The 27890-nt window shown below is 40.0% G+C and overlaps 1 protein-coding gene across 3 annotated transcripts in view; it reads right to left on the reverse strand.

Moving 5' to 3' along the window:
- rapgef5a (Rap guanine nucleotide exchange factor (GEF) 5a) overlaps positions 1-27890 on the reverse strand; it is a 242463-nt gene that overhangs the window by 146651 nt on the left and 67922 nt on the right. For all 3 annotated transcript variants that reach the window (XM_069913870.1, XM_069913871.1, XM_069913872.1), the window contains exons 6-8: positions 25220-25304; positions 21421-21469; positions 17825-17898 (exon numbers count right to left, since the gene is read on the reverse strand). In XM_069913870.1, the coding sequence (XP_069769971.1) occupies positions 17825-17898; positions 21421-21469; positions 25220-25304 (208 nt within the window). The remainder of the gene's footprint in view (positions 1-17824; positions 17899-21420; positions 21470-25219; positions 25305-27890) is intronic.

The following is a 27890-nucleotide window of genomic DNA, read 5'->3' on the forward strand; positions in this document are numbered from 1 at the left end:
ATGTGGTAGCTCGCCAACACAACAGGCAAACCAGCTCATGGAGTCGCGGGCAAGTCTGCAGCAAATCTGACTGTGAGAGCTCTGGGTGCAGGGAAAGCCAACAGACTGGCAGCTGATGTCATAAAAGTCCCGAGAGTTGCAAGCATCATCGGTTCTGAGGGATTTAAACATGTACAAGAGTTTTATTAAAGTCAGTTGATTCAACTCACTTTCAACTCTGTGTGACTCTTTTGCTCATTGCACACCTTGGGAGACTACAACATGTAATCTGTAAATTTAGTCCTGTCGGTTGATTTTGTACAAAAGTGAAAACTTCAGATTAGTTGTTTCCTTAATTCAGTATTTAAACTGTGTTAATCCCAACTTGTTGTTAATTAATCTTCTTTATTTATTTAGCAGGTGCTGGAATATGGACGTGGAACATTAGATATCTTTGATGAAGAGTCCCTCTACTTCCTCAGGAGTTTGCAGAAGTCTGGTATGACACCAGAAACACTGTCAAATTTCTGCAGCGGTGTGTTGGAAAGTGTGCTGACCGGCTGCATCACAGTCTGGTATGGGAACAAAAATACCCCTGAGCATAAGGCCCTCCAAAATATAGTGGACACACCCTAGGACATCACAGGCAAAGCCCTCCCCACTATTGGGTACATCTACAGGGAACGCTGCCGTCGGAGGGCAGAAGCAATCTTCAAAGACCCTCACCACCCAGCACATGCTCTGTTCTTGCTGCTGTCATCAGGAAAGAGGTAGAGATGCCACAAGACTCGCACCACCAGGTTCAGGAACAGCTGCTACCCTCTACCATGAGACTCCTCAATGACAAACCCAGTCAAGGACTTATTTAAGGACTCTTGCTTATGCACTTTATTGGTTTTATTTTTTAATTCTCTCTGTATTGCAGTCAGTTTGTTTACATTTGTTATCAGTTTACAGTTCTTTAATTGGTTTATATGTATACGCTCTGTATGGGTTTTTTTTTTGCACTACCAATTAGTCGTATTTCTGTATGATCCACAGAAAAAAGAATCTCAGGGTTGTATTGGTCATGTATGTACTCTGAAAATAAATCTGAAATCTGAAGGGTTCCAACCTGAAACATCAACCATTTATCCCCCTCTGATGCTGCTCGACCCCACTGAGTTTCTCCAGCTGATTGTTTTTTTTCGCTTTGAAACATTAGACAGTTTTACTGTTCCAGTGAACGCTGCTGAAATGTGCTCCTGTGTACAATTTACTTTAGGCAAGGGTTGGGCTCTCTTGTGCTGCTTTCTTTTGCTGAATGGTGTGCTCACACACACACACACACACACACACACACACACACACACAAATGGAAAATGCAATTGATCTATGCAGTGGAGAAATGATACTGTGGCACTATAAAACAACTGAAATTAATAATCCAGAAGGAGAGAAAATGTTAGACGCCATTTTCTCATCTCATTTCTGCTTCATATCTGGATTTGTCCTCATTTTTAGATTCCTGAACACCAGGAATATAATAATAGGGAACCGCAGGGGATTGCTTCGAAGTTATTTTAAAAACAGTTTGATAGGCATTGTTTACTAATTCCACAGAGTCCAGCCACTCAAATCATGATCTTCAAACCCTGCCTACTTTATTTTTATGGGGTGATCATTTGGGAGAGTTGGAATTCTTTCCTTTACTCTTCCTGAAAATGTGCAAATTCACGTCACTCAATAAGGTGCTGACTGCAGATTCTTAACACTTTTGAGGCAGGTTCTAAACCAGGACCTCCCTACTTCTTTGAAAGCACATTCGAGAAAGCATTCAGCGTGTACTTCATGCCACAATTGATTAGTTCTCTCATGTGCTTTTAATCATTATAAGGTATTCTTTTGATATGCATGTTTGCTCATTGGTGTCTGATACTCAAGATGGATTTTATTGTATTTAAAGCACATTGATGTTTCCATGTCAAAGTATTCAATTGGGTTAGTCGTCTGTATTTAAAGGAAAATGATTTTGGGGGAGAAGGGAATATTTTTCTCGGTGGCAGCTTTCCTACCACTGAGTCAGAAATCTTGCTGCAAGTCCCACTTCTGAGCTTTGAATAAATCTCCAGGCTGGTATGTTACTCTAAAGGCATTGTTCTATTGGGAGCACCAGCTTTTGAATGAGATTTCATCTGTCTTTTCATATGGTTAGAAAAAGACCCTTGGCAATATTTAAGTTTTGCTCAATATTTATTTTTTTAAGTAAACACCTGATCAAATCAAACAACTAACTTTGAAATTGAGCTCTGTCAATAGGTACATTGCCATTGTATTTTGTATGTAAAAAGCATTCAATTCAATACATCCATACGATATTAAATTGAACATGGTAACAGGCCATTTCAGTCCATGAGTCAGTGCTGACCAATTTACACCCAATTAACCTACACCCCTGGTACATTTCAGACAGAGGGAGGAAAATGGAGCCCCCGGGGAAAATCACATGCAGACATGGGGAGAACATACAAACTCCTTACAGACAGTCCAGGATTCGAACTCTGGCCCTGATCGCTGGCAATGTAAAGGCATTTCGATAACCACTACACCAACCATGCTGGCCACTTAGAACCACTGATGAGTATTTAATTCCTGACCAACTATCTGGTTATTATCTCATAGTTATAAGATACTTTGCTCTAGGTAAATTAACAGTAGCATTATTCACATTTCAATTTCAAACTCCTGATTATTATGTGTTTTGATCCTAATGTCATAAATGGGACTATATTAAGATATATTTTATGTTATTTTGAATGCTCTAGTAAATAAAACAAAAACATTATTGAGGTTAATTCAATTCAAAATGAGAATAAATTGTGTCAATTTCCATCCACTCAAATGGATTTTTACCAAGACTGACTTGTCTCAATGTAACTGCCATTGATCACATAATCAGCCATTGCTCACAGAAGCATCTGATGAACACGAATTCTCAAAATTTCACATTTTAATAAAGTTTAAAGCATGTAAAATAGTTAAAAAATTAGACTGACAATAAATGAGTTTTCAACTACTTAATTATTTACCTTCAAATTTTAATTAATTTATTAAACAAAACTGTGTACAATATGGACAAAAACATGAAAATGCCTGTCTTATTAAAGCATTATTTCAAAACAGTCATTAGATAATGTGTCACTGTATTTCCCTTCATTGAAAAAAATTGTTTAGTACTCTGGGAAAAAAAAACAGCTAGTTGGAATGGTTTCTTAGTCCGAGCATATCCGCTGAATAATTGTCTCCAAATCTGGTAATAAAAGGTTAGCTTTTTCAGACATTGCAGTGAGATAATATTCCCATTGTTGGAGTACTATACTAAAAATAAATCAGTCATCATTTTCACTTTAACCTTTCATTAAAGTTTAGCAGATAAAATGAAGTAACTTGTTTCCGAGTCAAAGATCATCCTTTTACTGATAATTATTCATTTTGTTTCCAAAATTTTCTAAGAAATTTTATTTTTATTTAAATCTGTTTGGCTAAAGAGTGAAAATATACTGGAAAGATCAAAAACCAACATCAGTACAATATGTTGCAAAGCCAGAACTTAAAAAAAAAATTTGCTAAAGAAACTCACGAGATTGCTGTGCAGCACAACTTTATGAACTTTTCCTGGCATCAGCAAATGCTGCTTTCATTCCTACAGGGAGGTTGGTTGTTACATTCTGATTGAGATTTTATGCTAGCAATTTTGCACTGAATTATAGTGATAATTGGAGGAATACATAAAGCTCACCTTTTACATTATGAAAGATGGTGTAGAATATTTAGAATTAGCCTGTGCACTGAAATTTTAGAGCAGTGGTTCACAACCTTTTTCTTTCCATTCACACACCACTTTAAGTATTCCCTATGCCATAGGTGCTCTGTGATTAGTCAGAGATTGCTTCAGGTGGGATGTGGGTGGAAAGAAAAAGTTTGAAATCCTCTGTTTTAATCGTACCTCATTGACTCGTTATGTGCACGGTTTCATAACTCCAAAGGAAATGGGGCAATGATTATTTTTTCTCAAGTGAAATATTTCGGCAACAATTAGGTCTAGAGCAGTGATTCTCAACCTTCCCTTCCCACTCACATATCTCCTTAAGCAATCCCTTACTAATCACAGAGCACCAATGGCATAGGGATTACATAAAGTGGTATGTGAGTGGGGTATAAAGGTTGAGAACCACTGTTTTAGAGCATAAATGATATGTAGATTTCCTATAATTTGATTGGTCAACTATTGTTGACATACTTTCAAAACAAAAATCCTAACCTGGAGATCAAAAACAATATCCACCACTTTAGTCCACTGGTAAAGGCATGAGGTTCATTCACTGTGAAGCAGTTGGTTATGATCCCATATCTTGAATTTATAGAATTTGAGCATTTATACTGCAGTATCTAGTTCCAATCTCAACTTTAATTTCATCATGGACAGGGAACAAGTGAAATGGAAGGGTGGTCATTGATGGTTTTCATCAATGATCAATACTAATAGATACCAAGGCATAAAATTTACCAGCCTAAAGGGGCAGGGTGCAGCATACTTAAATTATCTCTCAGAATGAAAGCTGGATGTTCCAAGAGTGTGAGAACCTGGCAGAAAAATGGATCTGAGAGATAAATGAAGTTCAAGCTCATTATTACAAGTACTGAGATATAACGAGAAAGTACATTTTACAAGGAGTACATCTGGTCAATTCACACGTAGTACATCAGTAAACACAGTACAGAGTGCACAGAGTTACAGAGAGAGAGATCAGTTAGAATAGAGTATGATATTTCTCATGTGAAATTTGTTCTGGAGTTTGATGACAAGAAGGAAACTGTCCTTGCATCTCACACCCATGAATCTTCTTCCCAACAAGAGGAGGGAGAAAGGAGTTTGGCTGGGCTGGGATGAATCTTTTAATACATTAGCTGCTTTTCTTCAGCTATTTTTTTTTCCTACAAACACCTGAATGAATCTCACACAAATAAAATAATGTTGCCTTGGCTCTGTCACTTCCTGCATGACTCTGCACTCTGTGCAGTTTTTTGTTCTGTGTATGGCTTGACGAGCTGGATTACATGCAAAACAAACGTTTTCACTATACCTCAGTACATGTGAAGATAAACTTGAATTTGAAGCCATTTCACTGCACTACATTCACATCAACTCCCACTAGACTTTTACTACTCATCCACTCAACTAGGGGCAATCGTCATTGCCAATTAAGCTAACAATCCATACATTTTGGTAACGTGCAAACCAGAGCACCAAGAGGAAATCGATATGGTCAACGGGAGAATGTGCAGCAATGATCAGATTAGGCCATTGGAGCTCTGAGGTAGCAGTTGCACATAGCTATGCCCCACTGTGTTCTCCTCTCCCCATCTTGCAGTCAGGATAATGTCTCCCAAATTATGCATGTTCATCTGTAGCCCCAGTTTTCCAAGAACCATCTTCAACTGTTCTCCACTGCAGCCTGCAAGAAAAGGGCTGCAACTGGCAGACAATAAAGAGATCAACAGAAGAGAATGAGGTCTTGCTATTAATTTCAGCAGCTTTCCCACATTCTCTTCTTCGACCTTTCCCCACTTCTCCGGAAATATGAGGGTCATTGACTCACACTGGGATATAGGTCTCACCTTGAAATGGAAGATTCTAACCTGTTTTTTTTAATTTGCTGCTCTTGGTTTTGCAAGGCTGAGAACCTGCTTGTGTTTTAGAATCAGCAGACATAAGCTAAATTACACCGAGGGGCCAAAGATGCTGTTATCTAAAGAAAGGACATCTGTGTACCAAGAACAAACAGGAAGATTCCATTACATTGGCGCTGCGAGCAGGGTTGGTCTCAAGATGTTTCGCTGAAAGAAAGAGGTGAGCCCTGAGCAGTTCTTGATTCCTGGATGGACTTCCAAAGATGATGGGTTTGGCATGTTGGCCAATACCCTGTCTTTGTTGGGACCATACATTAGTTGGGATGAGAAGTTAGATTCATCAAGTGCACCTCTGGGAGAGCGGGTTGCCACTCTCCTTCGAGAAAGAAAATTTCCTGATAAGAAGGTGATGCTGACAGATGGTGTTTGGTTGCTGGCCACAGCCTTACTCCACTCCGTTCAGCGTGAAGCAGAATCAGTTCAAAGAGAAGTAGAGTCTCAGCGCAAGAGAAAGCATTTAGAGGAGGAGCTAGAAACCATGCGACAATGCTGTTCCATGATGAGTGAGATTGTTCGCACCAGTCAGGACAGAGCCAAAGAATGGGAAGATAAGCATGTCCAAATGATCTGCCATAATATTAAACTCCGGCAGCAGCTCTATGCAGATAAGGAAAGGCAAGGAGTAGAACCCAATCCATAACGTATTTGTGCCATGATAAGGAATGGTGATGATCCTGATGTAATTGAGGATTGGGATGGTAATGATGCAGATACTCCTCAGCATGTGTCTAACATACTACCCTCTCCACCACCTGCTATTCACGCCTGCCCCATAAGGCAGCAGACTTCCCAAACAGACAGAAGGGGGGATGATGTAAGGGTAGAGATTGAAGGGATAGATACCCCGGTCTCCCAAGTGGACCCAGGGGAAAATACCCAAACCCCTGCTTATGCTCTATGGCCTACTCCCTTTACAAGATGGCCTCGGCCTCCTCCCCTAGACTGGGTGGGGGTCCCTGTGGGCCAAAGTGGGAACAGGGGTCGGAAACAGTCAATGATACGTCATTTCTCTGTAAAAGAGCTGGTTGCCATTGGAGATCGATTTAGGCAAAACGCAGGAGAAACTCTGGTGGCCTGGCTCCTGCGTCTCTGGGAACAAGGAGGGGGTAATGTATTTTTAACCCCTGAGGAATTATTGGGATTAGGAACATTGACTACTGATATCCGGGTCACTGCTGAGCTGTGGGGTAGAGGAAGAGAGGTGGATTACTTACTTGCCACTGTCTTGGATGCCCTGCTACGAGTATACCCATCACCAATAGATTGGGATTTACATTTGCAAAACAATTGGAGAACCCCAGAGGAGGGTATAGCAGTAATTCGTCAACAGGCCCTGGCCTCTGCCTTGTATGCAGGGCGTTTGAGGCTGTGGGTACACGGGGGAAGCCCTGATGAAGAGATATTCACAGCCGGAATGCATACCAGATTGGTTCGTTCCGCCCAACCCACTACACGGGGATTGGTTCTGTCCGTAACTAGTCCACTAATTGGGCACCCTGTGTCTGAGGCGGTGCACGCCTTATCTGGGCTTAGAGAATTAGAATTGGGAAGTAAAATCCACTCACATACAGCCCAGGTTACATCAGACAAGCAGGATGAAAGGAGAGGGTCTGCTGCTAATAACAGACCGACAAGGAAGGACCTTTTTCTAACCTTGTTAAAGTTAGGCGTACCTAAAAGTGATATTGATGGGAAACCTACTGTGGTCCTTTATGTCCTTTATAAGAGAAAAGCAGGGGAACATCATCCCCAGCTGCTGAGTCCTCCTGGCCCAGCTGTGCCTTCTGCTCCCACTGCTGCTTCTATCGAGCTGGCTTCTCCTGCTCCAGTTACCCGTAATGAGATACAACAAATGGTTAACAAGGCTCTTATGGATAATAGTGGTATGTGGGCCTGGAAGCCCCCGAATCCTACTAAAGCATGAAGGTGTGGGCAGGGCTCCCATGTCTACACCATTGAGATACAGCGGATACACGGGGACCCATAGTCCTACATTCCAATTAACAATCCATTGGGGTGGGGGTAATGACCACCAATATTTGGCCTTGGTCGATACCGGTGCGGAGCACTCGGTGATTCCGGGTAACCCCGACCTCTGAACTGGACCAACCTTTCGAATAGAGGGGTTGGGAGGAGCGATCACCCTGGCAAAGGAAATAAAAGTCTGTGCCATGGTGGGTAATAGCCCTTCCCCTATCTGGTTACATGCCCTGGTGTCTGCTACTGACGAGTGTATCCTGGGTATTAATATGTTGGCCGGTACGGCCCTTAATACTAGCCAAGGGGGATTTGCATTTGGAATTCGGACTATTACAAAAAAACTAGTAGTGGGTCAGGCTAAGTGGGATCCTGTGATGGTGCCAGCCCCCATGAAACCAGTGTGCATTCCACAATATCGCCTCCCTGGAGGGCAAGAAGAGATTAGTGCCACCATCGATGCTTTGCAAGAAGGGGTAGTGAGGCCCGCAACGTCGCCCTTTAATAGCCCTGTTTGGCCGGTCCAGAAGCTGGGTGACAGTCAATTATCGCTTTTTGAACAAACATGCCCCACCACTTGCTTCAGCAGTTCCGGACATTGTCACCCTTATTGAAAATATTGCTACTGGGAACTCAGGAACATGGTATGCTGTCATTGATCTCACTAACGCCTTCTTCAGTATTCTTATAGCTGAGGACTCACAGGATCAGTTCGCCTTTACCTGGAAGGGGCGCCAGTATACCTTCACTCACCTCCCTCAGGGTTATGTACACTCTCCCACTATTTGCCACAGCCTAATTGACCGTGACCTGGAGACGGTGCCAGTATCGCCTTCCCTCTCAATTCACCATTATATTGATGATGTGATGATCCAAGGGGCCACAGAAGAGATGGTACAGGAAGGTTTGGAGAGTGTTCAAGATACCCTGATGCAAAGAGGGTGGGCCATTAACCCCGCCAAGGTACAGGGCCCATCCCAGACAGTTATTTTCCTTGGAATTCAGTGGCATGCTGGAAAACAAGTGGTTCCCGATAAAGTTCGCAATAAAATCGCAGACTTGGCCACTCCTACTAACAAACAAGAGACCCAGCGTTTCCTGGGGTTATTGGGATATTGGCGACGCCATATTCCACACTTGGCATTGCTTTTACGTCCTCTGTATAAGGTTACCCGAAAGAAAACAGACTTTGTATGGGGTGACAATCAGGAAAGAGCGTTCCAGTCCGCCAAGCAGGCTATTCTTCAGGCCCTGCCCATTGCTCCCCGCATCCCAGATACCCCCTACGAACTACAGGTCTCCGTTAGTGATGATGTGGCCTGCTGGAGCCTCTGGCAGAAACAAGAGGGTTGCCGAGTCCCGCTGGGATTCTGGTCACATACCATGCCTGAGGCTGCCACTCGTTATTCTGGTTTTGAACAACAGTTACTAGCCTGTTACTGGGCCCTGCTGGAGACCGAAAGAATGACAGGTGATGCAGATGTTCAATTGAGACCTGCACTTCCACTAATGAATTGGGTTCTGGCTAATGATGCTAATCTAAAGATCAGGGGGGCGGAGCAGTCTTCTATTGTTAAATGGAAGTGGTATATTCAGAGTCGTGCAACCAGAGGGCCTGAAGAGGTGGGCCGCATACACGAACAGGTGGCTGTTCTTCTGTCTCGTCATGAGGACGTTGAACCTGGCAAATTGATTACATAGGCCCCATGCCAGACTGTATGGGTAAACGTTACGTCCTAGTAATGGCTGATCTTCCGTCTCGTCATGAGGACGTTGAACCTGCCTTGCCCCCTCCTTTACCCCCTTCACCAGTTCAGTGGGGTAAACGATATGATTTGCTCACTCCAGCAGAACAAGAGGATGCCTGGTTTACTGATGGTAGCAGCCGGTGGGTGCAAGGAAAGCAAAAGTGGAAGGCAGTTGCTTACTATCCCAAGTCCGGAACTCACTTATCAGAGGAGGGGGATGGTGGCTCCAGTCAGTATGCTGAGTTGAAGGCAGTGACTTTACCACTAGATCCCCATGATCACCCTCTTCGTCTGTTTACTGATTCCTGGGCTGTGGCTAATGGACTTGTGGTATAGATGCCTGATTGGCAAAAGAATGACTGGATGATACATGACCGCCCAGTGTGGGGCAAAGAGCTGTGGCAGCTGTTGTGGGATGCTTCCCACCACCGTGAGATAACTGTGTATCACGTTGATGCCCATACTAATGTGGCGATTAACATGGCACAACATAATGCAGTTGCAGATCAGCTTGCCACTATCAGCCGTGCTGATACCGTCCCCCTGGCTCGATGGGCACATGAACAGAGTGGTCATTTGGGGGAGAAGGGATCAGCTATGTGGGCCTGAACACATGCTTTACCCATCCATTAGGATGATGTCCGCATGGTCGTGTGTACATGCCCAGAATGTCAACTTGTGAAGTCCGTGTCGTTCCTCCTGGTCCTCATGGCCGAATAAAACGCCCAGCTGCGGTTTGGCAAATTGATTACATAGGCCCCATGCCAGACTGTATGGGTAAACGTTACGTCCTAGTAATGGTTGACACCTTTTTTGGCCTGGTTTTTGCCTTTCCCACCAAGATGGCTGACCAAGCTAGCACTATCCAAGGACTAAATCATTTAATTTCTCATTATGATGTTCCAGAGGAGTTTCAGTCTGATAATGGCTCGCACTTCTCCGGGAAGACAATCTGTGATTGGGCAAATGACAATGGTATCTTATGGGTCCACCATATTCCTTATTACCCGCAGGCTGCTGGGTTAGTTGAGCGAATGAACGGCTTACTGAAGGAACAGATTCGTTTGTTAACACCACTGGGGACCCTGAAGGGGTGGTGCCATGTGCTGCAGCAGACAGTCGACAATTTGAATCATCGCCCTTTGAAGGGAGATACACCTTTCCACTGACTTCTTCACGCTTCTGAACTACAGCCTATTCCAGAGGAAAAACAATCATTGTCCCCCACCCCTGAACTAGAGAATGCCAGACAAAAGGTATGGGTGGCACCACCAGGTAGTGGCCCTCGTGTAAAAGGAGAAATAGTGACACCTGCCCATGGTAACACTCGGTGGGTAGCTATTGAAGGACAGGATGATTTAGTCTGTTTAAACACTGAACACTTATGGTATCGTGAGTGACATTTGTCAGGCTTCTTTGTTCCAGGTTCTCCGTTTTACGCACCTGGTGATCTGGCTTAACAGCTGCTTTGGTGCCAGCAATTGGGTTTGTAATGACGAGGACGTTCCGAGGGAGTTGCCCGTGGGAGTCACGGTCCAATGCATTACACCAAGGAAGTCCTCGGTCACCCTGCTCAAGTGCAGCTTATATAGATATGTTATTGTTCAGCATGTTTCAAAATCTGTTTGTGAGCTCCAGTGTCTGGGTATTGTGGCCAACAAGGATCATTTGAGCCTTGGTTGGAATCCTTTTTCATGGTTAGCTGGTACATTTTGGGGGTTGGGCCACACTATTCTCCATTAGTTGCTCTCTTTATTACTTGTTTTTGTGATTATTGTAGTTTTGATTTTTCTTTTATGCTCTTTTTGTACTCTTATGCTTGTCAAGTCTCATGTCTGATAGCCTGTGACCAAGGGGTGGAATGTAATGGAAGATTCTAACCTGTTTTGTTAATTTGCTGCTCTTGGTTTTGCAAGGCTGAGAACCTGCTTGTGTTTTAGAATCAGCAGACATAAGCTAAATTCCACCGAGGGGCCAGAGATGCTGTTATCTGAAGAAAGGACATCTGTGTACCAAGAACATTTAATCTTCCTGCTTGTTTTGATCACAGACTGTCAGAGGCCTAGCCTTGATGCATAATAAACCATTGTATTAGAAGTGATAAGCTGAAAATTATGTTACTAGTTAGAAACCTAGTATGCTAGCTTGCTTGCTTATATTTCTTGCTGTGCTGGGAATAGGTGCTTGGGTAAGCAGTTTTTGGGTTATATAAGCCATGGTCCCACTGCTGAAGAGAGAGACTCTCTGAGAGGTGGCAACATCTCTCAGCTAGATGAGGAACTTCTAGGGTCCAGCCAACGTCCTGGTCAGGGGAGGTGGAGAAACTGCTACCGGCGCCCTGACAACCTATTACAAGTGTGCAGTCGTTGCCTCGCTTCGGCAGTTGGGACCAGTCCAAGTGTTGATAAGTATAGTTGGGAAGGGCTTGCATATTGTAGTGTGAAATCAGCTTTTGAATTTGTAATAAACATTTGTATAAACTGAATTGCTCTCGGTGTGTGTGTCTATTTTCTTTCGGTAGCTCAAACACTGTGACCAATCTAAATTGAACAAAATGAGAGGTATAAATTTACCCAAGACACACCTACACTCACATTTTTGAGTAATTATTTTAACCTCTAGTTCTTGATTTTCACCTGACCCATTCAGGATTTATTCAACTTCCCCCATTCTTTATTTCCAACCATATTATCTTATTTTGGCTGCTTATGTTGCTGTTTATATACCCTAATTCTCAACACACCCATCAGTGTTTTCTCTGCTCCTTATTTCCTAACTTTTAATTAATTTAAAATCTTGTTCAAATCATCTATATGTTCAGGAAAGGAAGAATGGAAATCCTACTGGGTCCTATGGTAAACCCCAGCCAACCAATGTGAGAAATATCTGTTCACTGTGAAATGTGATTTTTAGTTTTTCAGCAAACATTACAAACTGCTATTTCTTTTTGCACCACTCATTGAATTTTTAGGTAATAATTTCCATTTATATTCCACATTTTGAGATTACAAGGTTTAAGGGAAAATGACAATCATTTTTTTCACAGCCATGTTCCAATTAATATTAATAAATAGACATCATAACAGTGCCCAAATAATTTCCTTTGGCACAAAAATGTTAATGATCTGATTCAGTCATTGTTCGGATGTGAAATAGTTTTATTTTTAATAATTATAAAGTTCAAAAAATAATTGCCATATATACTCATGTAGTTCTCGATACCATGTAATAGTCTACCCCTTTAATTTTGGCCAAAAAATTGGGTGTTTTTGTATTACCTATTTTTGGCCCCGCCCACCTGCCCACCTGAGCTCCCGATATCCAGGGTCCTTGCCCCGGCTACCTGTGCATCCGAACACCCAACCGCAGATCCTCTCCCCGTCCGTCCGCACATCCATATCCCTGATGCCTGGCCCCCCATGCATCTGAGTTACCAAAAGCTGATCCTTGTCCCAGCCACCCTCCCATCTGAGCTCCCCATCATGGGCCCTCACCCTGGCTACCCACCTATTTGAGCTCCCAACACCCAAGCAGCCCACCCATCTGACTCCCAATAGCAGATCCTTGCCCCGGCTGCCCTTCCACCTGAGCTGCCAATCATGTGCCCTCACACCAGCTCCCCACGCATCCAAACTCCCAACGCCTGACTGTAGATTTACCATCCAGTCCCAGCCATTTGAGCTCCTGACTTCTTGAATGATGCAGATGCTTATCGAGATCAAACGTTTGACCTGTATAAAAGTTGACACTCCCCAACCTTTTTTTGGCTTGAAAAACTTGATGATTACTCAAGTGTATACAGTATGCATTTCAGCTGAATGCTTAAATCTTATTTAATATTTCTTTTGACCCTATCAGCACAACTTGTCACTAACAGAATGTTACTCCTTAGCATCTACCCTATTGTTTACAGCTCTGAGGTTGACTATGAATGAACAAATATGAAAAGCTTGATGGTACTCCCAAAAATAGTTCTGTTTGGCACACAGGGCAGATAGTTCAATTCAATTTGCTGTCTTTCACCAATATTACACCTTAGAGTCAATGAGTCAATCTTAGAGGAATTCCTTGCAATGCTATAAAGTGAAATGTTGAATAAGACACACTGTAGATTTCTTCACAAAGGCACAAGTGGTTGGAGGGAAAATATGACTATTTGATATTTAATGTCTGTCAGTTTGCACCAAAAATGGAAACTGATTTTGTTCTTTAAATGCAGACTGCAGGGACAAATAAGGAGGTTCCCAGTGAATTAATGAGTACCATTGAAGATTAATAAAACTTGACAAAATTTCAAATGATGAATAGGTATTATTTAATTATTTTTAATAATTATATTAATTATTTGGGCACTGATATGATGTCTATTTATTGTACAATTATTAATATTAATTGGAACCTGGCTGTGATAAAAATGCCACATGACCACTGTAAAAACTGAAATGTTACAAAGGGCTCACCTTCCACATTCTGCTGAAATTCTCTTTGGTGACTGGCAGAACATGGTAACTGTCTTCAGGTAGAATGTAATGACCGGTGGTTGACTGTTTTGGGCATATTTTGATGCATCAAAATCATCTCCCTCCCTTAAAATTCAAACTATTCTATCCTGGATTCAAAAGGGAAAAGCAATCCATTCTCCCAAAACATGCAGCCTCTGTTTATTATATTGGTAGGAATGCAGTGCTGGATCACCATCAAATATCCCAAACGACTTCATCATGTCCGAATATCTGCTCAGCAAGTATCTCTTAAACAGAGATCAATACAATCCCTGCTATCCAGAGTTCAAACAACTGGCAAAAAAAAAAAATTGCAGAAAATAAATAGGTAAAAAATACAAAAGTTTAAAATTGGCCCCTGCTCGTGGTCTCTTCAACATTCACACAAAACACAATCTCAAGCAACTGGCAAATTCACTTATTCGGCACTTACCAATCCCCATAGGTGTCAGATACTGGGGATTTTACTGTTATCAAATCTTCTCCAGGAGGTAAATACATAAGCTTGTGGTGTAGAGTAGACGAATGACATACTCAGATGGATTATTTTATGCATTTGGACCTTTCCTTGCAGATATACAAGGACAATACAATCACTCAAAAAACTTCTGTACACCAGCACTTAGGGGAGGGGAATGAACTGAAATTTCTCAAGATGATCAATTGTTGTCAACTAAATCTGTTGTGCAAGTTTCTGCACAGTGACTAAGCTACCAAACAATTAACTCAGAAGCCTAAACAAAAATCCAGAGACAGGAGCGTGAGGTCTACAATCACAGATGTGAAATGTTAAATTAATTAATAATCCAGAAGTTAGCAATCCAGAGATCGGGACTGGACCAGGGTTAAAATCCCACACTGCCTGTAAGGAGTTTGTATGTTCTCCTTGTGTCTGTGTGGGTTTTGTCCGGGGCCTTCAGTTTCCTCCCACTCTTCAAAAACGTACCACGGTGTAGGTTAATGGGGTGTAATTTTGGCAGCACAGACTCATGGAGCCAAATTAACCTGTTACAATGCTATATGTCTAATTTAAAAAATTTAAATTAAAAAATTTCAGTAATAAGAATAGTGAAACTACCAAACTGTACAAGCAGCTGTTGCATGGATATTCTCCAGGTAAATAAATTTACCATTCTGGCCTATATCTGATCAAATATCCACAGCAATATGATTGATTCTTAATTAAGTGTTTTCAATTGCATCGTGGCCAATACATCAAAATAGAGAAAGTATAAAATTGGAAAAGTATCCTACAACAGCATAAATATGCTATCAAGACAAATCAAAGTCAGTCCCAGGCTAATCAGCATTACAAAGTTCTTTTCACAAACAACTGAAATCTAAATTGGGAGGATTATACCAATGATGAACCAAACTAAAACCTGACAGAGTCATATGCACAGAGTCTAACCTTATGATTTACCTCATCAGCTCCGCCATGATTCTTGATTATAAGGCATCTCCACAGTTGGACAGACCCACCAGACGAAAAGGTGGGATAGAGGAACCCCAGAAAACTTCAGCATTGACTCCAGGTCCCACAAAATCTCACACACCTCATCAAATATGATCAATGAAACCAGACCCTTTGGCCCAATTCATCCATGCTGACCAAATTGGAATTCTGAGCATGTCCAATTTGCATGCATTTTATCCATGTCCTACTAAGCATATAGATCACTCCAAATGAAAAAGTGTTCTCTCAGTCCCTCTTGAATCTCTCCCCTCTCACTTTAAACAAATGCCCTCCAGTTCTAGAATACTCTACACTGGGACCATGGGCATTCAGCTTTCCCAAATCCCTCATGATTTTATAAATCTTGATAAAATCACCTCTCAGCTTCCTACACTCTGAGAAATAAAGACCCAAAGTATCCAATCTCTCCCTATAACAAGCCCCCAATTCCTGGCATATCCTGGTTGATGACCTCTACACCCCTTATAATTTATGCATGTCCTTTCAATAACTGGGCAGCCAGAACTGCACATAGTGTTTAAAAGAAAATTCTGCTTATGCTGTGATTGTAGTGCAATGCACAAAAGTGCTGGAGAAACTCAGCAGGTATTGGTTCATCTATAGGGAGTAAAGCAGTGATTCTCAACCTTTTTCTTTCCACTCACATCCCATTTTAACTAATCCCTGTGCCATCAGTGTTCTGTGATTAGTAAGGGATTGCTTAAGGTGGTATGTGAGTAGAAAGCGAAGGTTGAGAATCACTGCTCTAGATTCAATTGTTACTGAAATATTTTGCTTGAGAAATGTCACAATTGGGCTATTTCCTTTGGAGTTATGAAACCGTGCACATAACGAGTCAATTAGGTATGATTAAAACAGTGGTTTCAAATCTTTTTCTTCCCACCCACATCCCACCCTAAGCAATCCCTTACTAATCACAGAGCATCTATGGCATAGCTGATACTTAAAGTGGTATGTGAATGGAAAGAAAAAGGTTGAGAACCACTGGAGTAAAGGGTAACTAATGTTTCAGGCCCAGAGCATTTCACCAAGGTATGAGCAAAAAGCAGACAGATGCCTGAATAAAAGGTTGGGGGGAGAAAGGGACAGTGAGTGGAGTAAATGCTTGCAGGTAAGAGGTCATAGGTAGATGTAAGTGGTAGGGTAGAAGAGAAAAGATAGATGAGAATCATAGGCAGATCGGGGTATCTCTCTGAAAGGGGAGGGAAGCAAAGGGGGTGGGGAACTGCAGTAAAGAAGACAGAGGGAAAGGGTAGAGAGAGACTCAGGTTTAATGTAAACTGAAGAAGACAATGTTTATGCTCTCTGGTTAAAGAGTGCCCATACGAAATATTAAGTGTTGTTCAACAAATTTTCAGGCAGCCTCAGTTTGGCAATTCATGAGGCCGTGGACTGATATGTTGTTGCGGGAAGGGTGTGCAATTAAAATGTCTGCTGTTATTTCAGCAGACAGACCAAAAGAGAGCAAAATGATCTCTGATGTAGAGGTCACAATGGGAGCACCACATGCAGAAGATGACCCCTGTAGGTTCACGAGTGAAGCTTTTCTTGCGGACAAAGGGGTAGGTTCCGAGGGGGTGATTAATGAGCACCTTCGCTCTGTCTGCTGCAATAAAAGGGTCCTCCCTGTCACCAGCTGATTACACTCCAGTCAATAAAAATCAATCCCTCTTCTGCAGTGAGACCAATAAAAGTGAACGTGAAAATATTAATTCACTTACTTAACCTCTATGGGATTCACTGCAGCAATTCACCAAGACTTCTCAGACAACACCTTCCAAACCCACAATCTATGTCAGCTAGAAGGACAAGGGCAGCAAAGTAGGAGAACACTGCCCTCTGGAATTTGCCCTCCAAACCCCTCATCATCCAGACTTGGAAATGTAGCCATTCCTTCACCATCACTGGGTCAAAATCCTGGAATTACTTCCCTGAGAATTGTGGGTATACCCACACCACAAGTCCTATGGCAGTTCTCAAAGATAATTAGGAACCGACAATTAAATAATGTTTCACTCTACAAAGCACACATCCCTTGAATGAATACAAAATAAATAAAATGGGCACAAAATTTATACCATACATAAAATTGTCATAAAAATCTACAATGCTATATACCCACCTCATGATTACTTTCATTTCTGATCTTCATCAAAGTAATTGACATAGCTTTTGAATAACAACCTTTTTTCTCAACAACACAGTAATGGAATAAATAAGTGATTGAGGAGATTTTTCATGCAGGTGGAAACCCAGCTTTAAAATTCCATTGAACAGCACATATGGAACATATAAAGAGTCAATGAAACAAATAACCTGATAGTCACTGTTCAAGTTAGCCACAATAATAATATGGTCAGCATTTATTTGCCATTCAATAAAGTTGGCATATCTTATTGTTATCTTATTACCTTATTATTCTTGACCTTCACTGCAGAGTCATTTAAATCAACTTGCTTGGTGTGATTTCTAATCTCTTCCTTGCCTGCTTAAAAGGAAATCATGAATTTATCATTGAATAAGGTTTCCATCGCAAAAACTTTAATTAAAAAAGCAGAGGAAAGGTTTGAATTCTTTTCTGAAAACTAAACACACTGTCAGCTATTTTTTCTGCCAGCAGGTAGAGTTTTTCCAAAGTGTGTTGCACGTTTACCTTAAGAAAACATGAATATTCATTTCAACAAGTTCTGCACAAAATATTTCACAGATATTATTGGTTTGGTTGATTAGATCATCAATTGCTGTGCAAATTGGTCTCAACACATTGATTGTGAGTATTCTATTGAAATGGTGCAGTTCAGATGGTGACAGTACACCCATGCTGATATTGCATTGCTTCAAGATCTTGACCTGGCATTATTGAGGGAACAAAGATGCACGTTCAATGTAAGATTTTTCAACTGCAAGGCAGCTTGTTGAAGAAGTGCAGACAGCGATTCCAAGTTAACGGTAAAATCAGACAATTATTCTCTCCTTCTGCTCCAGATCTGCACCCTATTGATTTACAGGACTTCAGTGTCCATCTAGATACATTTTGATGAAGGGTTTTGCTTTTTATCATCCAATGTTCTAAATTCCTGTTAACATTTGGATGAATAAAATATTGTTCTTCGGCTGTCCTCTAACATTAAACCTCTTACTAATTAACTTCAGTTTATGGCCTCTAGATACTGACATCTCTGCCAAGGAAAATATCTCTCATTAATATATATTGCATTGAATTGCCCTTGGTCTCTTATTCTTAAGAAAGTAATCTCAGCCCAGTAAGGCTCTTTTCATAACTAAAAGTCACCAAATTTAGAAATATAATTCTACTCTGCACCTATACATTGCTTTTATAAACTGCTAGTCTTGTGGTGCCAAGAACTTTAGACAGTATTCTACCCAAGTTAGTGCTTTTTCAGCTCAAGTCTGATTTTATTGCTTCTATATTCAATGCCTCACCAACTAAAGTCAAGTATTCCAAAATGTCTCTTGAACCATTTTGGCTACCTGTCATACCATCTTCAGGCATATACTCCAATATTTCACTGTTCCCTTACACTTTGTAAAGTCATTCATTATCTATTCCCTTGCCTTGTTTGACCCCCACCCCCAAATACAATACTTCCCTCCTTTGAAATCCATTTGTCATTACTATGCTCACTGAACCCATATGTTGAAATCTTTCTGCAGCCTGCTTTCTTTTTCATATTGTACACATGACTAATTTTGAAATAATTAGTAAATTTCATAATCATGGCATCTACATTTAAGTATGTTCTTTATATCACAAAACTAAAGTCCTAGCTCTCAGCCCTGTAACCCTCTAGTCACTAATAATTAACCATTATGTTTTGCTTTCTCCCACTAAATTAATTTTTAATCATACTTGACACTTTACCTTGGATCTCATGAGTTCTAACTTTTGTGGTCAGTTTGCCTCTGTGGGACTTTGTTGGTGCCTTGGTAGAAGTCCATGTGCACTATGTCAACTGTATTTATCAATCCTCCTCATCAATCCTCAGCAAAATCTCAATTCATGCCTTTGATAACTGAAAGAGGAAAGTCCCAGGCTATCGTAAAGAGAGACAAATATGTTTACGTAGGGATTATTAGAAGTTTAGATCTTGGAGCAGCCAATGGAAGGGCAAGAAAAATCATGCTCTAAAATAAGGATCCCATCTATTAACCTTAAGCTGCACATGCATCTTAGCTTTGAGTGTACCCGGTGCTAATGTGTTCTCCTTACCCAAATAAAAGATATATTTGCAATAGAGTGAGTGCAATGAAGATTTCTTAAATAGTAGATGCTCCATGTGTGGAAGGACTGAGTAGACTAGGCTTGTATTCCTTTAGAAGAATATGAAATAACTTCAAGGGGAAACATAACATTCTTACAGGGTTCCTTCATAGGCTAGATGCAGCGATGATGTTTCCACAGAAGTCTCAGAATAAGGGATAGGCCATTTAAGACTGAGATGAGGAGCAATTTCTACATGGAGAACACTTGAAATTCTCTAGCTGGGAGGGATGTAAAGGCAGATTTGTTGTGAATATTCAAAGCAGAGATTGAGAGATTGCTGGATAATGAAGGAAACTGAGGGAAATGGGGACAGTGGAGAAAAATAGAAGTGGAAGATTAGCCATGATCTTCATGAATGAAGAAGAAGACTCAAAGGACCAAATCTAGTCCTAATTCTTATTCATTATGTTAAAGGCTGAAATGTGAGGAGGGCAGTTTCCATCAATTTTGTTTCTATTTCAATTTTCAGTAATTGAATGTTTTTATTCATGTTATTCCTCATTCTAAACTATTTAACACAAAATGTTGAACAAAATAGCACAGGAACAGACTCTTCAGTCCCCATGTCTGAGCCAAATATGATGTTCAAATCAAACTAAAACTCTACTCTTTATCAACATCTGTCCTTTCCCTTTATATTCATCAGTATTCAGAAGCCTTTTAAATTCTTCTATTTCATCTGCTTCCACCTCTATATCTGGCAGCCTGGGCACCCACCACTCTCTGGGTAAAAATTTTCCCCCACATATCTCTTTTAAACTTTCACCACTTCATCTTAAATTCATGTCCTCCAGTGTGTGATACATTTACCCTGGGGAATAGATTCTGACTCCCCACTCTATCATTGCCTCTCAAATTTATATACTGTACTTCTATCAAGCTTCAGCCTCCAATGCTCCAGAAACAAAAAGCAAATTTGCTCAAGCTCTCCCCATACCTCATACTCTCTAAACCAGGCAATATCTTGATAACCTTGTCTGTATCCTTTCCAAAGCCACCACATCCTATAATGGTGAGGAGGGGGGGGGAGGGGCAGAATTGCACAGTGGGCCCTAACAAAATTTTATATACGGTAGCTGCAAAATGACTTCCCAACTCAATATCCCACTTGATGAAGATACAAACACCATACATCTTCTTTAGTACCCTATTTACTTGCATGGCCATTTTCAAGGATCTATGGACTTTAACCCCACCAAATTCCTCAGCACGTCAATGCCCTACCATTAACTGCATACATTTGACCTCCCAAAGTGCAAAACCTCACTTTGTCTGGATTAAATACCATCTGCCCAAATATTTATATATATCACAAAAAAAACAGAGGTTCCAACAATGATCCCAGCGGTATAACACTGGTCACGGGCTTCCAGCCAGATCACCTTTCCATCTCTATGCTCCATGTTCTATGTGCCAGCCAATTCACCAGGGATCCCATGCATCTGCACCTTTTGGATTTTCTTGCATTGAGAATTATATATGCTAAATACTGATCTTTTGTATAAAATAAACAGAACTATTTTTAAGGAAACAGCTGTTCTGAAGCATGTGATAGCTACATTCAGTCCCACTTTGCTAGGAAGTACTAATGGGTGTTACAGCTACAAGGTCAATACGTTTTCCTTCACAGGATGCAGCATCAGTAATGCACGATAACCTGCTACATTGTGTAAACATTGCTAACGGAAAGTAAATGGGTGGGAATCGGATAGAGTTACTCACATGAATCTTCTGTTCTTGAAGCAATAGCAGCAACCAACTCCTTCTTTACCTATTGTCCGAACAGGAAACATGAAAGTAGTCACTGATCAACAGGCTACTCTATTTCTGTACCTTAATTTTGCAGCAGAAGAAATTGAAAAACAATAAATATTTAAAAATGGAATCAAAATGATTCCCATCAATATAAGGTCTCACGTAGAGAAAATTTGCTGCAAATAGGAATTTACAGCCAGTGGGAATTTTCAGCCACAAAATTGAAGTGCTTAATGGCATACGGACAATGAAGTCATAATCCCTCAGGGAATAAAAACAGCTGCTCTTAAAGAATCTGAGGCCAAATGTTAACATTTAAATTACTCCAGTGAAAATATGACTTTAAATATCAATCAGACTTTAAGCTGTTTCATTGCAATTAGTTTTTTTTCTGGAATAAATTGGTTTTCCTGCATGGCAACAGTAATTTATCATGAAAAGCATTTTGAGGCCTGCAATGAACTGTTTTATCTGTGCTAAAGTGAAGAGAAACATTCCCATCCATACTCCAATTTGCCATTGAATGTGGATTTCATGGGGCATTTCGCATTTATTAACCATAAGAATTATTGACTTAATTCTCAATTTCATCAGATTTAGATCTGCATAAAACTTCAGAGAGGGCACACCAGGTGGCATCCAGTAAAATTATGACAGTACACCATAATAAATTCCAGGAATTCAGGACCAATCAATTTACAACCATTAGAGAACATCTTTTGACAAGTGTAGCAATTTCTAACTTCTGGATTGTAACTTTATCCAATCACGCATCATGCTATATTCCTGAATAGTTGTGAGAACCAGTCAGTGAAGAGGGGAAGGAAAAGCTGAAGAGCTGACTTTAAAAAGTGCCTCTCTCCAGCAAAGATGAAGCAAGAGAAAGGGTGAGAATCTTTAAAGTTGGGCTAGGATGGCACTGGAAGAAGAGATTCTTAGAGAACACAGAAAGTGGGAATAAGTAACTTCCTGGGTGTAACTATTTTGGAGGACCATTCCTGGACCCAACATATTAATGACATCGGAAGAAAGAACATCAGCTCCTCTACTTCCTCAGGAATTTGTGGAGGTTTAGTATGACTTTGGAAACCTTTGCAAACTTCTATAGATGTGTATGGAAAGTGTGTTGATAGGCTGTATCATGGTCAGGTATGGGGATGCCAATACCTCTGGGTGGAAGCCCTGCAAAAGGCAGTAAACATAATCCAGAATGACTCTTCCCACTTTTGGGAAATCTACATGGAACATTGGCACTGGAAAGCAATGGCAATTATAAAGGATCCTCACTACCCAGGACACGCTCTGTTCTCACTACTGCCATCATGAAAGAGGTATAGAAGGCACAAGGCTCGTACCACCAGGTTCAGGAAAAGTTGCTAACCCTCCACCATTAGACTTCTCAACAACAAACTCAATCAGAGATTAATTTAAGGATTCTCACTTTGCTCATTATTTATTACAAAATATTTATTTTTCTGAATTTCTCAGTTTATTTACATTTCTTTCTTTGTTTACATTTCTCATTTTTGTATATGTATCTTTTTATACCAATAAGTAGAAATTCTGCCTGGCCCACAGAAAAAAAAGGATCTCGGGTTTGTTTGTAATGTCAAGTATATGCTCTGACAATAAATCTGAAGTTTGAATCTTTTTTCCGTGAAGGTTGAGAAAAATCTTTATTTTCTTATAGATGCTTGTGAAAGCAGAGTGAATAATCACAATTCATTTTACCTTCAACATAATTAGAACTTGGATTGAAATTTGCTGCAGTGATATGCAAGGACCTCACTAGATTTAGAATTTAGACACATTATTTGAATGCCTGCAATGCAATCCCAACCATCTACCAGTGCACTCATTTCCTGTTCTAACAAAAGTTGTTTTGGAGAAAATAACTAAAAAAACTCCTTGTAAAATGGTTTCTAATTTTAACTAATAATGAACATTCATTTTAAGAAAAGTTTTATTTTTTAATCCAGGGCCAAGATTTCAGATTTATTTTCAGAGTACATAAATGACATCACATACAACCTTGAGAATCTTTTTCCTGCAAGCAAGGAAGAATGACCACTTATTGGTAGTGCAAAAAAAATTGCACTCAATGTACACATGTAAACAAATAAAGAAATGTAAACAAACTCACTGTGCAAGACAGAGAGAAAAAAATCAATAAAGTGCAAAAGTAACAGTCCTGAAATGAGTCCCTGATTGAGGTTGTTCTGATAGGTCTGATAGTGGAGAGGTAGCAGCTGTTCTTGAATGTGGATATGTGCATCTTGTGGCACCTATACCTCTTTCCTGGTGGTAGCAGCAGAAACAGAGCTTGTGCTGGATGATGTGGATATTAGATGATTGCTCCTGCTCTCCAACATTGCCTGTAGATGTTCTCAATGATGGGGAGGGTTTTGCTTGTGATGTCCTGGTCTGTGTCCATTACCTTTTGCAGGGATTTATGGTCAGGGGTATTGGTGTACCCATACCAGACCATGCTGCAGCTGGTCACACTCCATCACACATCTGTGGAAATTTGCCAGGGTTTTTTGATGTCATACCAAACCTCCGCAAACTCCTGAGGAAGTAGAAGAGCTGACATGCTTTCTTCTCGATGCCATTAATATGTTGGGTCCAGGAAAGATCCTCTGAGATAGTGACTCCTTAGAACTTAACTTTGCTCATCCTCTCCACCTCTGATCCTCAAACCTCTAGTTTTTCCATCCTGAAGTTAACAATCATCTTCTTGCTTTTGGTGATGTTGAGTGTGAGGATGTTGATGCACCATTCAGCCAAGTTTTCAATCTCCCTCCTCTAGGCTGACTCATCATCCCTTTTGATAATGTTTGAAACTTAGCTACTGAAGGAAGGCAAGAAGGATCATGTTCAAGTGAGCACATACCTGACTTCACTGTTTGTGGGTCAGGAGGAACAATTATATTTACCCAGCTCTCAAAAACTAGCCCATCTCTCTCTCTCTCTCTCTCTCTCTCTCTCTCTCTCTCTGCACAATTGGCTACCTTCTGCTCCCCTCCACAGCTCTATGATTAGACATCTAATGTTCAACTCATCTTACTCCAATAACTGATATAACAGCTCCAGCATATCAACTGGTGCCTGTGCCCCTTCCGAATAATCCTCAAATACCTTCCTCCTTCAACATCCTTGTTATGCTTTGCCATAGAATTCCAATCTCATAATGTCCAACTTGCCAGTCTTAGAAAAATTGTCAGACTCTTTGGATCCAGCCAGGAAGCCCGTGAAAAGAACTTAAGCAGATCTTTTCAATATTTCTTGGTCAGAAAATCATTTCCACTCACTGCTTCAGCTTTGAATTATTTTTAGTATTGCACTGTCTAAATAAATCAAAGAATGCCCAATTGGGTGAGATTCAACAATTACAGATACTGCTGAAGGAATAACTGGCAATGAAAATTAAGAAAGACAAGGCAGCTACTCTGCTGTGGGGAACCATAATCTTTAGAATAATTGCTGCACATCATGCTACACAAAAGGAATTAAATCAAAACGAAAAAAAGTCTGAAATAAAATTAATTTTAGTTTAGGCAGTGGTACAAAATATGTTGTACCATGAAGATGGACATTTTGCATCCAATAAGATTGATTTGTTGGCATCCACTGGGGTGTAAGACTGGGCAACCATTCATCAGCACCCATTGTATACCATCCCTCCGAAAAACCACACATCCCACTAAGCTTCAACTGCTGCAATCCCAACAATTCACTGTTAGTTTCTGAATTCATATATTTTTACCGTAACTGATAGAAGAGCAAGAGCCTGAATTTGGAGGACTTCACCAGCTGAAACTATTTTCTCCTCTGCCAACCTTTGCTCTGAACTGAAGAGATAAAAAGAGTGGAAAATCTATTAGTTACTAATTCATTGCATATTTACTTAAATCAGAACAGCATAAAGTACATTTTTCTGTGCTTGAATGCATTAAAGGATTTCAGACACTTACCTTTTGTTCCATGTTCCAATGGGCATAGATTCCAGAGCATTTATCTTTTTAAACCAGTTACAATATAAAGTTTCCCAATAACATACAACTTCAAAGAATAACCATTACTTTGTTTCCATACTTTATACAATTTATATTAAATAATACTTTCATTAAAGGTAGTATTGCTACAATTTTTGATTTATTAAACTGAGTGTCTATTCGAAGAAAGTTTGCAGATACAAATAAAATACACAATGGTAACTAGTGACTAATAAAAAATAAGAACAGATGACAGCTCAAATCCATTATCTGTTGACTTGGTTGAAGAATTATTTTTAAATGATGAAATTCCTTTGTTTTCATAAACAAACATTTCAACCTCCTTCAAATGATCAACAAAAAGTAATTCAATTTTTAAAAAAATCTTCTTCAGAAATAACTTTTTTAAACCCAATGGAATGACTCCAGTAAGATACAATTTGGGGACATTTTTGTTCCAAACATAAACAATCTTATTTTTCCGATTTTGATTGCTTTGAAAGGAACATTCAGTGATGGGACATTTTTTTAAAATGCATCCCATCTAGTGAAGCTTTTGGCATGGGCTAATAGAGTTTAAGTATTTTGATGCCGTGTCCCAGTTATGTTGAATGTCAATTATTGGCTATTTGATGTCAATTGTTGGATATTGGATTCACTTTCCTGAAAGGCTGCCTTCAGGAGAGTGAATCCAAGGTAAGCATCTGGTCCGTACAGAGTGCCCGGTCAAGTATTGAAAACCTGTGCTGACCAACTGGCCAATGTTTTCATGAATACCTTTAACAACTCGCTCTGACAGGGTGTGGCATCTGCCTGTTTCAAACAGACCAATCATAGCGGTACCCAAGAAGAACATGATAACCTGCTTAAATGATGACCCACCACATACATAGTGATTAAGTATTTTGAGAGGCTGGTTTTGAAGCATATTATCTCTTGTCTGAGCAGCGACATGGATCCATTCCAATTTGCCAGCACATCAGTAGTTCTCTGCATAAGGCATTTCACTGGCTCCTCACAAAATCCTGGACAGCAAAAATGCTGCTTATTTACTACAGTTTTGCATGCAACACCATCATCCCCTCAAAACTGATCTGCAAATTGCAAGACTTGGGCCTCAGTACCCCAGAGTGTAATTGGATCCAGACCACAATCAGTGCAGATTGACAAGAACATACCCTCCACAAATTCTATCAGTACTGGAACACCACAGGGTTGCGTTGTTAGCCTCCTGCTCTACTCGCCTTACACCTACGACTATGTGGGAGCAGCTCTTCCTTTTACACTTTCTAAGATTAGTAGGCATACCTTCAACCCATTTCTTAAACATACATTAATGATTTATTTCCATTTCGGAAGTTATTTAACTTGAAAATGTTTATTTTATCTCATTACATTTCTATTATTTTTTTTAACCTTCTATAATTGATCAAGCCTTCTCTTTTTGGAAAGTTAAAGGAATCGTCTCTTTTCAGATTTGTTTATAGATGGTAGCCGAATATCTTTTGAACCATTATTCAATAAATGTAATATACCTAAGTCACTTTTATTAGATACTTCCAAATTAGAAAATTTCAGAATACTTTACTGCCTAACTTTCCAACATTGTACCAATTGGGTTTAATTGATACTTTTTTTTATTTGAACTCGTATGTTTTGGTCATTTCCTATGTTGTATAAGTATTAGATATTTTTAAGATTTTATCAGCTATACTGGATATTAGTTTGTAACCTAACCCATTGACTGCTATTTATAGTTCCAGAAGTGGGACAAGTTTCCACTTCCACATAATCGGGTTGTGGTCTTTTCTACATTGTTGGCTAGAAGAGCTATCTTATTTAAATGGAAAGATTCTAATCCACCTACTTTGACTCAGTGGCTCTCTCAAATAATTTCATGTTTAAGTTTAGAGAAAGTTAGGAGTCATACACTTGATACTTCTGTTAAATATGAAGAGACTTGGCGACTTTTTATAAATTATTTCCACATGAATTAGTTAGTATAATTATTTTCCCTTCCAGACTATATTTAATTTTATTTCTCTTTGTTGGTGAAGACCAGATGATTATTTTTTTTATTAATAAATTCTCAGGATAGGCTGCTCAGTCTTTTTTGGTTTTATTTTTCTTAGATTAGGTGAGGTTTTACATTAATTTAAAAAAATCTTTTTGTTGAAGATTTCAGTTTGAGGAGATGAGAACATATTTGGTAATTGTGGTGTAATGCAATGGGTTATATCATATGATGTAATTTAGTGATTTTTTTTTCTTTCTATTATGTACTCCTATTCTTCTCATGTATTGCTTACCTATAATATGACTAATAAAAATATTGAAAAAGAAGGAAGAAAGCACATTAGTCCCTCTACTTAAGGAGTTTGTGGAATTTTAGTATGCCATTGGAAACCTTGGCAAATTTCTACAGATGCCTAGCAGAAAGTG

Source organism: Narcine bancroftii, chromosome 1 (genome assembly GCF_036971445.1).
Source record: "Narcine bancroftii isolate sNarBan1 chromosome 1, sNarBan1.hap1, whole genome shotgun sequence".
In the NCBI taxonomy this organism is placed as follows: Eukaryota; Metazoa; Chordata; class Chondrichthyes; order Torpediniformes; family Narcinidae; genus Narcine; species Narcine bancroftii.